The 14,693-nt window shown below is 40.4% G+C and overlaps 1 protein-coding gene across 3 annotated transcripts; it reads left to right on the forward strand.

Annotated features, from left to right (window-relative positions):
* Positions 1-13,600, forward strand: cdca4 (cell division cycle associated 4). Of its 3 annotated transcripts, XM_022750351.1 has the most exons (3): positions 6,681-6,815; positions 10,474-10,611; positions 10,965-13,600. In XM_022750351.1, exon 3 carries the CDS (start codon positions 10,974-10,976, stop codon positions 11,892-11,894), a length of 921 nt encoding a protein of 306 aa, XP_022606072.1. In that variant the 5' UTR covers positions 6,681-6,815; positions 10,474-10,611; positions 10,965-10,973; the 3' UTR covers positions 11,895-13,600. The 3 variants fall into 3 exon arrangements, with proteins under 3 accessions (XP_022606073.1, XP_022606072.1, XP_022606070.1); XM_022750352.1 differs by lacking the exons at positions 6,681-6,815; positions 10,474-10,611 and adding an exon at positions 1-129; XM_022750349.1 differs by lacking the exon at positions 10,474-10,611.
* The last annotated feature ends 1,093 nt before the right edge of the window (positions 13,601-14,693 follow it).

A 14,693-nucleotide genomic window follows, 5' to 3' on the forward strand; every position in this document is an offset into this window, starting at 1 on the left:
GCAGCAGCAGGACAGAGGTAGTTCAGTTTTTTGAAGCCGTGGCATGAATAATCTCATCTGAACTTTATCTTCGCTTTCCCTGCCGTCGATCCTATGACTGAGACTCGAATCAAATAACACAGACACGGGGTGAGTACTGCTACCCAACCGCCCGGTGGTGTCGTTTTAACCAGGCACCCGGACGGCGGTTTGTTGTTAGTGGGAACTTAACTGCCGAGCCGCGGCGAAAACTCTTGTTTCTGGCTAGAAAAGGAGGAAGGACCGCGGAGGATGGGTGGTGGTGGGTGGGTAGGTGAGCGCTCTCCACAGCCGGCTCCACCGGCTCCGATTTGCCGGTCGGTAGTGGTTACAGTATGTTGTTGATGGGGGAAATGTGAATATTAATACTCTCGTGTCTTTAAGTTTAATCATTAATTCAGTACGGCCAGCTTTGGAGGTGCTGGGCTTTCAGTGTGCAGTGGCGGATGGGCCACGATGGGAGCCATTGATGCTAGGCTTCTGGCTCCTAGCATAGAACAAGACAAGTGCTCGGTTTATACCAAACTCTGTATTTAGCACCTCTATCTGACATATACGGTTATATATTATTGTGTAATAGTAGTGTTTGACTTAAGTGCCGTTCGACCAGATTCATTTTCTGTGCACTTGTTATAGTTTTTGAACACCATATATGTCAGCATTTTCTCGTTAAATCTCGTGACATAAGAGCATAACACGACTGTGTGAAGTTTAAAATGAAAGTTGTGCGTATGGTTTAATTGTACTGGAAATGATCTCGAGCTCAATCACTACAATTAAGCATCTAAAGCAGACACGATGGGTCTTAAAATTAGTCTGTAAAAAAAATCAAGAGAACACTTAATCATCACAGTATAACACCAAGTCAGTTAAACTTCAGGGATATCAATCTGTCCATTAAGGAAGCACAAGTGACAACAGGTGCAATGGAGAGGCAGAAGCAAGGCAACCCCCAAAAAGGGAATGGTTTTGCATGCGATGGCCACAGGCCCTGTCCAGACCTGGTATTAACATGCGTCTTCAGTGATCCGATCACAAGTGGTCAGCTCTAAGTTCGTCAGTTCACACCTGGCTTTAAAATGCGTCTCCACGTGCATCTCGATTGACCACTTGTGATTGAATTTCACTTCCCCCCGCTTTATATGCAAATAAACAGGTATGAGTTGTTGTTTTTAGCCAATCGACAGACGCGTCCGTTGTGTGTGTGTGTGTGTGTGTGTGTGTGTGTGTGAGAGAGAGAGAGAGAGGTTGAGCAAATAAAAGCGATAAATTTTGATCCATTTGAAACAGTAGAATATTTTCTGTTCATTGTGAAACTGTGGCGGGACTAATTAGACTGTGGCAGAGGACGTCAGTGGAGTAGGCGGTCCTTCAGTGTGGCCCAGGACGCATTTGCGTCCACCCTGCTAAAAGAATGTGGACACATGCGGCCCAGACCACCTCTGAATGTGGTCTGAGTGATCAGATCTCAAATGCTCCTCAATGCGTCTTGGATGCCTTCACACCTGAACTTATAGCTGTCCACCTGTGATTGTATCACCAGAAACGGATGTTAATACCAGGTCTGAACAGGACCACAGACAATTGCTCTCTCCTAATCCTTCCTGACTGATTCCTCTCTAGTTTTGTGTTTTGCTAGTGTCCTTGTCACTACTGGTGGCATGAGGTGGTACCTGCAGCCCAATCAGGTTGCACAGGTAGTCCAGCTCCTCCAGGATGGCACATCCATACGTGTGGTTGCAAGAAAGTTTGCTGTGTCTCCCGGGACAGTCTCAAGAGCATGGAGGCAATACCAGGAGACCGGCTGTTACACGAGGAGAGCTGGACAGGGCCGTACAAGGGCATCAACCCAGCAGCAGGACCGGTACCTGCTCCTTTGTGTGAGGAGGAACAGGAGGAGCACTGCCAAAGCCCAACGACATGACCTCCAGCAGGCTACTGGTGTGCATGTTTCTGACCAAACTGTCAGAAACAGTTTCCATGAGGGTGGCATGAAGGCCCGAAGTCCTCTAGTGGGACCTGTGCTCACAGCCCAGTACTGTGCAGCTCGACTGGCATTCGCCAGAGAATACCAGAATTGGCAGGTCCACCATTGGTGCCCCGTTCTCTTGTTCTCTTCACAGATGAGAGCAGGTTCACACTGAGCACATATAACAGGCGTGAAAGAGTCTGCAGACGGTGCGGTGAACGTTGTGCTGCCTGTAACATCATCCAGCATGACCGGTTTGGTGGTGGGTCAGTGATGGTCTGGGGAGGCATATCCTTGGAGGGTCACACAGACCTCCATGTCATAGCCAACGGTCCTCTGACGGCTGTTAGGTACCGGGATGAAATCCTCAGAGCGACTGTCAGACCTGACGCTGGTGCAGTGGGCCCTGGGTTCCTCCTGGTGCAGGACATTGCCCGGCCTCATGTGGCCAGAGTGTGTAGGCAGGTCCTGGATGACGAAGGCATTGATGCCATTGACTGGCCCTCACGTTCCCCTGACCTTAAATCTAATTGAGCACCTATGGGACGTTATGTATCAGTGCATCCGACGCCGCCAAGATTTCGGTTAGTAATATGTCCTTTCACATCCTGTAGGTCTGAGAACTAGAGTGTCTGATAGACCTACAGGATGTGAGAAACACAGTAGACACTGTTGTAGGATGTAACATTAGTCTGCCACAGGTGCCTGATCACAGTGATCAAGCTATAAGCCATTTCCAGTCTGAACATGGTCTGCTTTTTTACAATAAATAAAATAAATAAAACGTATGTGTATCATAACTGTAGATTTATGGCATTTATAATTAACTTGATTCAAGTCAAATCCTTGAGATTTAGCGCCAAAATGCTAAACTATAGAGTGTTCAAAAAACATATTTATCAATATACCTGTAAAAAATTCTCATGTCCCAAACTGTTTTCTCTTCTCTGTGCAGTGTGCTTTCTCTCAGGTTGTAGGTCTTCCTGGTTGTATCTCACTTTCTATTTGAATTTTTACACGTTGTTTTTCCTTTAGGGAGATAGTGCTCTCTAGTGTCTCTTATTTAACAGGGGACAACATATGTCAGAAGACAACATATGTCCATAATTGTTTTCTCACTCTTTGTATTTTAGATCTCCGGGCACCTTCATAAATGACTTTTTTCCTATTCTGTCCACTGTCAGGAAATGTTACTCTATGCAAGCGAGGATTCAAAGACCTCCAGACTCCCAAGCCATTCAGTGTCCATTAGATAAACTTCTTTGTTTTGGTATGGATTGTAACCTCTTAAAATGTGGTGCTGGTTTAGTTCACTCATCTGATCAGTCAGGTGAAGACAGCAGGTGTAATTTAATCTTTCTTTCTCATTTTATGTTTGGTTTTAAGTGTGAAAAGAAGCACAGTAAGTCCCTCTATTGAAGTGTGAAAAATAGTGTATAATCAGTCCTATTTAATTAGAAGTCACTAATTTTTTGATTTAGCATTTGATTACATGTTGATTAAATGTTAAAATATGTGGTGTTTTGTCATCACAGTTTCTGGCTTTAAAATCTTGCATTACATCCCTGAGTGCACAATGTGTTTATTGTAAAATGCTATATAATTTAAACAGATTATAGGGCCTTAGTTTTGCCTGATAAACAATTTCTGCCTTGTTGTTTTGCAGATGACATTTGACAATAACTGCATTGTCTAGTGCATTTAGTTTCATTTTAGTTTCCTCAAAATAGGGGGCAGTTTGTGTAAAATTGTTAACAACTCTTTGCTGTTATTTTTATTTTGTAAACCCTAATGCTTTGGAGTCCAACCTGTATGAATATTATTTTCATTGTACCCTTGGTTTAACTTTTTGTGATTGTTTTTTTAGAAACTGTATCACAAATAGAAATTTGAAGCAAGTGGAATCTTTCACCCAAATGCCCTGCCCACAGGTTTTACACAGAGGAGACACAGCCGGACACTGCGCACTATTTTTCTGTCTGATGGAAAATTAAATGCCACAGGCTGCTGTTCAGAGCTCAGTCTCCTCTTTACTTGCATCTCATTCATTTTGGACAGTCAGAGGGCCTTTAATGTTAGCAGGAGTGTTGTTTTGTTCCTGTAAGTCATCTGTGTATTCGAAGTGGTGTGTGATAAGGAAGTGACTGTATAAAGGGAAAATTCAGTAAGAGATAAACAGTGTATTTCTAATTGTTATTCAAACTGCAATTTTGAAGATTTCCAACCCAATTATAAAGGAGAACACATCATTTTAAGACCCCATTAACATCTGGCATTAAAAACATAATCTCTATCAAGATGCATAAATAACATCCACTTGCAGTTACGCTTGGTGTGTTCTCATTTTTTTCCATTTTGTAATCAGTATATATCAATTGCATCAAGGACTAGGGAAGATCCATAACTCACCGCATAAATCTCAATCTGTACATCTGTTATTGACACCTTCAAATCAGATGATTGAGTTTGTTGTTGATACAAATTATTACCAAAAACATTTAAGGTAAGAAAGACATAAGCAAGTAAACACATAAACTTGTTATAGAGGATTTGATTATTGAAATAATTTCCCTCTACTGGAAAGTTTGTTTTCTCTGTGTTTTATGAGAGTAAGAGCAAAAGCCCTCAGTCAAACATGTGACTTGTTACCATTGGGGATTTTGGCTGTTTGTAATTGTGGTTTCATGAATGAAAACAAACTGCATGAACCACACTCACACCTGCTGACGATGGCTGAGATCTGAACATGATGTGAACTCAGCTAAACTGCAGATGTGATCTTGTAGCTCTGACCCACATTCGGATCGTAAAAACCTGCGTACTTTTACTGCGTATGCACCTTATCTGGATAGACTATCTCGAAAATGTATAGTTTATCCACATGTTAATTCAAGATCTAAATAAGGCTGTACGCTATGAAGCAGATGCTTTTGTCCAAAGCCACATAAAAATGTCCTCTCCCTCTTTCCCCTGGTCAAAGTTTCTCTCATGTTTGATTTTATTGGTGAAAGTGGGAAATTTCATCTCTTTGGGTCTCAGACAGTTTTTTAAATGAAACCATCTGAGAAGTTTAGACAGGAAATCTCTCCTCAGTGGAACTGTTAACAAGGCATAGAAATCTGAAATGTGACATGGGGCCACAAACAACATAGGTTTGGAGAAAAAAAAGGGGTTTGGTTTAATATTTCATAACACATATCTTATAAGCTTATCATAATGGTCTTTTAATGAAAGGTCCTAATGTGTGGAGATACAATTATCTTAAAATTGTGCTTAAGTACAGTACCTGAGTCACTGTAGTTACTTCGCTCTTCTGGGCATTGTTACTCAGTGGCAGAAACCAACATATTAGAGGTACATTTATAATGTATTATGATGTTCCATAATAGGTTAAACTACCCAGCAGTACATGAAGTAGCTAAAACTGGCCCCGCCTTTACCTGATGCAATTTCCTGATGTCTGCTAGAGAGTCATTTTTGAACACTTCATACAGGATGTCAGAATTTTCTTCTTAAATCTTGTTAAAACAGTGTCAAGTAAATTTACTGTGAAGGCTTTTAAATGAGAACCTAACAGGAATATGTTGGTTTAAATGAACGTTTATGATTTCATTGTATTAGAAAGACCTTAATCATCTTAAAATCAAAATATATCTGTTAAAAAGCTATAGTAGCAGCAGTATCAATAATGGGTGCATAGTACAGCACAATAACCATTCACAATAAAGTTTGTAATGTTTAAAACTGTCAGAGGTTTTTGTTCACTTTAAGGATGTAGATTTTTGGTGTAGATGTATTGAGTTTCATAGGGCTTTTGTTATTTACCTGCTGCAACATGAAATGATACCTACATTAATCCATCTGAATATGAATTATTCTGAAATGGGCCATTATGAGTATTCTTACTTTTAGTACTTTAAGTATATTTTGATGCTAATACATTTGTACTTTTACTGAAGTAAAATTTTGAGTGCAGGACTTTTACTTGTAACAGAGTATTTCTACACAGCAGTATTACTACTTTACCAAACGGGTTTGAAACCAGTGGTTTAATCTTCAATAATGCATCATAACATATGAGCTTAACATAATATATATATATTTTTAAATCCTAATGTGGAAAGGCACGTGTACCTTTAACTGTTACATAAATGTAATGGAGTAAAAGTCAAATACTTCGGTGTGAAATGTAGTACAAATATCTCAAAATTGTGCTTAAGTCAGTACTTGAGTAATTGTTCTTAGTTGCTTTCCACAACTAGGTATATCTACTTGTACTCATTGACAGAAACTACCTAAATACATTTATTCTAATACTACACTTGTGCAATTTTGAGGTACTTGTACTTTACTTGAGTATTTCCACGCCTCTACTACTACTTTTATTTACATTTAGGATCTTTGTATTTTTTCTACCACCGCTTTTAAAGATAAATAATTCCTCCACCGCTTATTTTTTTGTTTATTTTCTGATAATAGTGGAAGTAAATGTGATGTGCAGATCGGTTAGCTAAATCACTTTTGTTTTTTTAATTCTTGTTCTTGACGCAAACCAAAGGCTTTCACTTGTTTGCCACATTAAAGCATTAGTAGGAGAGAAAAGCAGGGAGAAATCATTAGAGAGGAATCCCAGGCATATGGCTGGCTTTTGTCGGCTCCCCTCCCCCCTCCCTTCCTTCCCTCCTGCCGTCCGCTCCGCAGCAGCAGCAGGACAGAGGTAGTTCAGTTTTTGAAGCCGTGGCATGAATGATCTCATCTGAACCTGATCTCCGCTTTCCCTGCCGTCGATCCTATGAGCGAGACGGGAATAAAATAACACAAACACGAGGTGAGTACGGCTACCCAACCGCCCGGTGATAGTCGTTTTAACCAGGCACCCGGGCGGCGGTTTGTTGTTTTTGGGAACTTAACAGCCGAGCCGCGGCGAAAACTCTTGTTTTTGGCTAGAAAAGGAGGAAGGACCGCGGAGGATGGGTGGTGGTGGGTGGGCGCTTTTTGGCTAATTAGCTTGCTAGCATTCTTTTTTTTTTTGGTGATGGTGGGGGGGAGTAAGAGGAAATTGCCAAAGAAGGCCAAAGTGAAACGAATGCCAAGCGTTTTGTTGCCCCACGGAGGCATCGTTTTTCCGTTTCACTGAACATCTTTAGCCCAGTTAGCCAGCGGCAGCTCGTAAGTCAGCTCCGTAGCATAGCTAGCCGGCTAGCTGTTAGCTACTAGCGCAAAATGGCCTCATTGTCGCTCGGTAGCTCTGATGCTGAAAAGACAAAGCATGCGGCAGTCACGGCCAGCAGCTCGGAGCCGTTCTCCACAGCCGGCTCCACCGGCTTTAATTTGCCGGTCGGTAGTGCTTACAGTATGTTGTTGATGGGAAAATTGGAATATTAATGCTGCCGTGTTTGTAAGTTTAATTATTAATTTAGTACGGCGAGCTTTGGAAGTGCTGGGCTTTCAGTGTGCAGTGGGGGATGGGCCATGCTAGGAGCCATTGACGTAAAGCGAGGCTGCATTTTGTTTGGCTTCTGGCTCCTAGCATAGAACAAGACAAGTACTCGGTTTAGTAATAATATTTTTTAAACCAAACTCTGTATTTAGCACCTATATCTGACATATACACTTATATATTATTGTGTAATAGTAGTATCTGACTGAAGTGCTGTTCAACCAGATTCATTTTATGTGCACATGATTACTCATTTCCTGATATCTGCTAGACAAGTTTTTGAACACCATATATGTCAGCATTTTCTCGTTAAATCTCGTGACTAAATTTACTGTTAAGAGCATAACAGGACTTTATAGGGTTTAAATGAACGTTGTGCTATGGTTTAATTGTGCTGGAAATGATCTAGAGCTCAATCACTACAATTAAGTATCTAAAGCAGACAAGATAGGTATTAAAATTTGTATGTATTTATATTTAGCTGGGTGCATAGATTCGCACGATAACCACACACATTGAAGTTTCTAATGTATAAAACATTTTAAAGATGTTTTAGTTCTCCTTTGAATTGTAGGTTTTTGGTGTATATTTGTTCATGTTATTGTGATGTGTTTTTTGATATTTTCTCTTAAAAGGTGTTCATATTATTGTGTCCATCAGTCATGGTTTTGGGAACCTGCTGGAAATGGTTGTCAATTCACTGGAAAATATAGGACTGAAACAACAATTTTCATTATTGATTGACCTGGTGATTATTATTTTGAATATTTTTAAGTCTATTAAATGTCAACAAATCAGTCAGATGTCTTACTTTGTCTGACCAACTACCAATACTGAAAGATATGAAGTTTTCAATGATATCACTCAGAGATACAAGACAAGACAAATACGTTCATTTGAGAGGCCGGAACAGGAGCATGTTTGACATTTCTTTCACTGTTTTTGCTGGAAAAAACAGTGAAACTATTAATCAATAATCAAAGCTGAAAAAATGATTTTTTTTTTTGGGTCAATCGACTAATTGTTTCAGCCCTAGATGAATACATTCAAGAGCATTAATTAAGAAAATAATGTAGCACTGTTAGTATCTGAGATTTTGGTTAGTAATAGAGAGTAGATATAGAGTGTCTGATAGACCTACAGGATGTGAGAAACACAGTAGACACTGTTGTAGGATGTAACATTAGTCTGCCACAGGTGCCTGATCACAGTGATCAAGCTATAAGCCATTTCCAGTCTGAACATGGTCTGCTTTTTTACAATAAGGAAAATAAAACAAATATTGATCGTAACTCTGTAGATTTATGGAATTTACAATCACTCAATTCAGATAAAATCCTTGAGATTTAGCGCCAAAATGCTAAACTATAGAGTGTTCAAAAAACATTTATCAATATACCTGTAAAAAATTCTCATGTCCCAAACTGTTTTCTCTTCTCTGTGCAGTGTGCTTTCTCTCAGGTTGTAGGTCTTCCTGGTTGTATCTCATTTTCTATTTGAATTTTTACACGTTGTTTTTCCTTTAGGGAGATAGTGCTCTCTAGTGTCTCTTATTTAACAGGGGACAACATATATCAGAAGACAACATATGTCCATAATTGTTTTCTCACTCTTTGTATTTTAGATCTCCGGGCACCTTCATAAATGACTTTTTTCCTATTCTGTCCACTGTCAGGAAATGTTACTCTATGCAAGCGAGGATTCAAAGACCTCCAGACTCCCAAGCCATTCAGTGTCCATTAGATAAACGTCTTTGTTTTGGTATGGATTGTAACCTCTTAAAATGTGGTGCTGGTTTAGTTCACTCATCTGATCAGTCAGGTGAAGACAGCAGGTGTAATTTAATCTTTCTCTCTCATTTTATGTTTGGATTTAAGTGTGAAAAGAAGCACAGTAAGTCCCTCTATTGAAGTGTGAAAAATAGTGTATAATCAGTCCTATTTAATTAGAAGTCACTAATTTTTTGATTTAGCATTTGATTACATGTTGATTAAATGTTAAAGTATGTGGTGTTTTGTCATCACAGTTTCTGGCTTTAAAATCTTGCATTACATCCCTGAGTGCACAATGTGTTTATTGTAAAATGCTATATAATTTAAACAGATTATAGGGCCTTAGTTTTGCCTGATAAACAATTTCTGCCTTGTTGTTTTGCAGATGACATTTGACAATAACTGCAGTGTCTAGTGCATTTAGTTTCATTTTAGTTTCCTCAAAATAGGGGGCAGTTTGTGTAAAATTGTTAACAACTCTTTGCTGTTATTTTTATTTTGTAAACCCTAATGCTTTGGAGTCCAACCTGTATGAATATTATTTTCATTGTACCCTTGGTTTAACTTTTTGTGATTGTTTTTTTAGAAACTGTATCACAAATAGAAATTTGAAGCAAGTGGAATCTTTCACCCAAATGCCCTGCCCACAGGTTTTACACAGAGGAGACACAGCCGGACACTGCGCACTATTTTTCTGTCTGATGGAAAATTAAATGCCACAGGCTGCTGTTCAGAGCTCAGTCTCCTCTTTACTTGCATCTCATTCATTTTGGACAGTCAGAGGGCCTTTAATGTTAGCAGGAGTGTTGTTTTGTTCCTGTAAGTCATCTGTGTATTCGAAGTGGTGTGTGATAAGGAAGTGACTCTACTTTTCTTCCCCTCCTCAGTGAAGAGAAAGTGAAAATCTTGTTCAACTAGTTTTGAAGCGTGGCGTGTGTAGACCCGGAAACCTGATATCCCTTGTAAATATTAGCGGTTCATGGTGGTATACTGTATTGTGAATATTGTGAATGCTCTTATTTTCATATTCTTATCACTTTTACCCCTTAAAAGCACCTTATTGATTAGGATATCTTTTTGATTTTCTTGATCACAGGTGGCAGTGGGAAAGAATATAAGTGCACTGATCATGTAACTTGAGTGCTGTTTTTGTTTTCTGACAAAGGTCTCTCTAGTCTGTGCTTACTTTGATGCAGCGTCCGCATTTAGTTGGTAACCATGCTATTTTCGGTGGCTCAGTGGTCTGTTAAAAGTGTGGTTGTTCCGCCCAGCAGGAGTCTTGCCTCAGACTGGCCTAAAATGGGCAGAAATGGTGCTGAACAAAAGCTGCTTGTCGCTCGTACAAAAGTACTTGAAGCGTTGCAGCCGGGACCAAGCTGCATTGCTATTGCCTGTGCCTCTCAACAGGAAAGGTATAGCAAACTTTAAGAAAAAAACAACTACAACAAACAATTTACTGTTTACTGTAATTCACAAAGAGTTTAAGCCTGTAGAGTTTATTTATAAAGTCACAGCTGCTGTGCAGCAGATTGTAGCGCTAGCTCCCTCATGTCCACACACACATATTACACCACATAGCCTCATTACGTCACACATATACATTATTAATTACATGGCACTTATTCTTTTCACTACGACCCTAGCTAGTGAAATTCAGAACAGTAGGCATTTTGTGTGTTTGTCAGTGTGATACATTTGTTGATGCTCACAAGTGTTTTGCCGTCGGGTGTCTGACTGTGTTTTTGTCTCCTCACCATCATCACAGAGAGACAACATGTTCCCGAAGGGCACCAAACGCAAGTTCTCAGACTCCGGGGAGGAGCCGGTCTCCAGCGGCGACCAGGGCCAGGCGGGATCATCTGTGGCGGCTCGGACGCTGTCGTCCTCTTACAGCCTGCAGCGGCAGTCACTGCTTGACATGTCGCTGATCAAGCTGCAGCTCTGCCACATGCTGGTGGAGCCCAACCTGTGCCGCTCGGTGCTCATCGCTAACACGGTGCGGCAGATCCAGGAGGAGATGACCCAGGACGGCACCTGGCAGATAATGACCCAGGCCCTGGCCGCTGCCCAGTGTCCCGCCGACCGCCTGGTGGCCACCGAGGTGCTGTGCCGGCAGACGGACGCAGCGGCTCAGGCCGGGCAGAGCCCCAAACCATTCTCAGTGGTAGGGCTGGAAGAAGGCTACCACTCCGAGGAGGTGGTGATGGAGGGAGACGTTGAGACAGAGGTTACCATGTCCACCTTGTCGCCCGTCTCCCCCCAGCTGTCCTCTGCCTCTTACCTGGCTGGACCCTTTGGCATGGGGCCCTGCTGGGAGGAGGAAGAGGAAGACGGTGAGTGCGAGGAGGATGATGAGGAGGACAGTGAAGAGTGTGTGTCGGAGGGAGAGGAGGGAGACCGGGACCACCTGAGCGCAGACTCCAGAACAGGGGAGCAGGTTTTTGGGACTTTTGAGATCAAGCACCCAGCGCCGCCCCCTGACCCTGCGCTCGAGGAACTGTTTTCAGATGTGGACCCGTCCTACTATGACCTCGATACAGTGCTGACAGGCATGCAGAGCGCCCCCAAGATGGGGCCTTACGATCTGCTGGAGAGCCTTTCTTCTCACGGGCCGACGGCCCTGAGCTCCAGCTCGAGCTGCAGGTCAGACCTGAACGAACTGGACCACATCATGGAGATCATAGTGGGATCCTGAAACTCAGAACATTCCTCTGGCCTGTACTGATCCCACAGACTCTTTCCAGACTATGCACAGTACACGTGCATGTTCTGTATGTGGTATTGTTACACATGGAAATTGTTGGAGGTTTTGGGACAATTTGGGAAATTAACAGCAAAGCCAAGTAGATTTTGGGATTGGCTGTTAGAGATGTAGTTAGTCTCCTCTAACAGCCACTTAGGCAAGTCGGCAGCTGTAGTTGGGACCTTCATCTTTTATTCAGAAAATGTAATTGGCAGTTGAAGTATTGAGGGTAAAATCAATAAATTTGGGGATTCACAAGCCTTCCAGGCCTGTGGGCAAAGCAGTTAGTTTCCTACTTTGTTGATGAAATCCCAAAACTCGACAATATCTGTGAGAAGGCAAAGATAATTACCTATACCATGATGCATTCTTATTTACGTACTTTCCATGTTTACGTCTGTCATTCATTCTGTCATACTAGCTCCTTCTGGTCGTACTCTCTGCCATTTTGTCCATTTCTATTTATTGTTACATGGACTGAGGAACAATTCTTCACACTACATGCATCAGAAACCAGAACAAATTGTAAATCCAAATCTATGAATCAATGCATATTTTCCTAAAGATTTGAGCAATTATGAATGGAATATATGTATATGTACGTATGTGTATATAGAAATATATTTTTTGCATTATACAGCTGGGGGATTTTTGCAAGTATCATTTGATATTATTATTATTTTTTTCTCTCCCAAGCGATTTTTAAAATTTTAATGTAGCCAGACTCGAGACAGTGTCTTCCCATGGTTTGGTATAACAAGTCGACTGTAACAGGTGTCAAGTCTGGCATCGTCACACTTTATAGGCGCTGTTCTTTCATTTTCTCTAAAGCTTTACACAGGGCAGGGAAATTACTGCCAGCCACCAACCAAGCGCTGGTTAAGATTTGTCTGTTTCTGGTAAGTTTACAGGAGCCAGTGGACAAATTTTCTAAGTAAGTTTCCTGCCCTTCTTCTTTACAGATCTAATAACAATAATAATAGCAGCTTTTTTCCTGAAGCATTTGGAGAAACCCCGGGGTGATAACTGCATCAAGAAGCCATATTTCTTTCTCTCATTTGTTATAACTACAAATGAAGAATTCTTTGTGTTAACCCATCTAATTTATTGTTGTTTTTATTTATTGTATTTATTATATCTAGGTACAGACATGCCATATTGACTTCATTGGCCTGATGAAATTATATTTATCCAAATTTTGCCCTCCGTTTTGAATGCAGTACCTATTTATTCCTCACATTTTTTATTATTATTAGTAATAATAATGATAACAACCGGGTTACTATTCAAATCACTATGCAGCTCTGTCATACGTGTTTCAAAATGATTGTATATGACTCAAATGTCCTTTAATTCCTTTATGCAAACAGTTGCCTTTCTCCTAAAGATGTGGAAAATCAAATGCATTTTTCAAAATTGTTCCTTATCATCATGATGAAGAAATTAACTCAGGCAAACAAAATGTATTGACTAAAATACAGTATTACGACACGCTTGATACCTTACCGCAACACTCCTGAAGGATGTCACTCTGGTCTGAATGGGAGCTAGAACTTCAAAGACTAATTACCGTTGTAAAATGTATGCATTTTTTTATATTAAGGAAAAAACATTGTAGCATCTTTGTAAATATTTTTTATAATAAAAGGTGCAACTATTGATTGTGTGGTTTGAATTACTTATTTGAATTTATAGGCATAAACAGTCTCCTTTTCTGTAATGGATCTTGTGGTTTTTATGTCTCCGTGTGGGCGACAGCTGTGGACAGAGCCTCGAGGAAATGTATTCAAATTTGGTAAAAACATTAACTTTGACTCAAGGATGAGTTGATTAGCTTTTGGTGGTCAAAGGTCAAGGCCACTGTGAGCTTACAAAACACATTTTTGGCCATAACTCATTAACTCATAAGCTAATCATGACACAATTCAAGACAAATGTCCAATAGGATTAAAATGATGAAGTGATATGACATTTTATATCTAAAAGGTCAAAGGTCAGCCTCATTGTGACATAACGTTCTGAAAAAAAGACCACTTGCCATTATTCAATGCTGTAACTCAAGAACAGAAAGATAGATTTTGACCATATTTCCTAAAACTTGACTGGTTTTCGGAGCCTTACAACAGCAAGGTGGTAAATTTTGCTTTTTATATTTTACTGCTGTTTACTGCAAATCTTAAGGTAGTGACCTTTTAGAGTTGCATGAGCTAAAAGAAGTATCTATTTCTTTTGGTCAGCAATAATCTATGAAAAGACCAAAACCAACAATATGTGAATTCTCCTCAATCCTCTCTGTAGCACCCCGGCCCATTCATTTCTACGGAAGACAAATCTTTAAAGAAGGGGCCACAAAAATATTCTTTACTCAGCTTCTTTTAAATGGTTAAAAAACAAATGCTAGAAAATTTCCTGAAACAATTGGGAACTGTAGTTTTTAGTAAATGTTACTCAAACAGGAATATAGCGTGCACTGCTGTGCAATATACTCACAAGTATTTCCATCTGCAGGACGTTGTATTGCAAATAAACTACAGTGCCCATGTTTATCATAACGAAGGACCACATCACCCAGAGCAACAGTGTGACTCATTGATGGGTTTCTAATAGTTTTTGGAAATAGTGGAGCTCTGTGGCACAGAGGATCAAGATATCTGAAGCTCTGGATACACAGTACTTGTAGGATCAATTCATTATTGGTGTTTGGTCTTTTCTAGATATATGTTGACGTTAGAAAAATTACAGAATTTTACT

This window comes from Seriola dumerili, unplaced genomic scaffold (genome assembly GCF_002260705.1).
Source record: "Seriola dumerili isolate Sdu_G_001 unplaced genomic scaffold, Sdu_1.0 BDQW01000149.1, whole genome shotgun sequence".
NCBI lineage: Eukaryota > Metazoa > Chordata > Actinopteri > Carangiformes > Carangidae > Seriola > Seriola dumerili.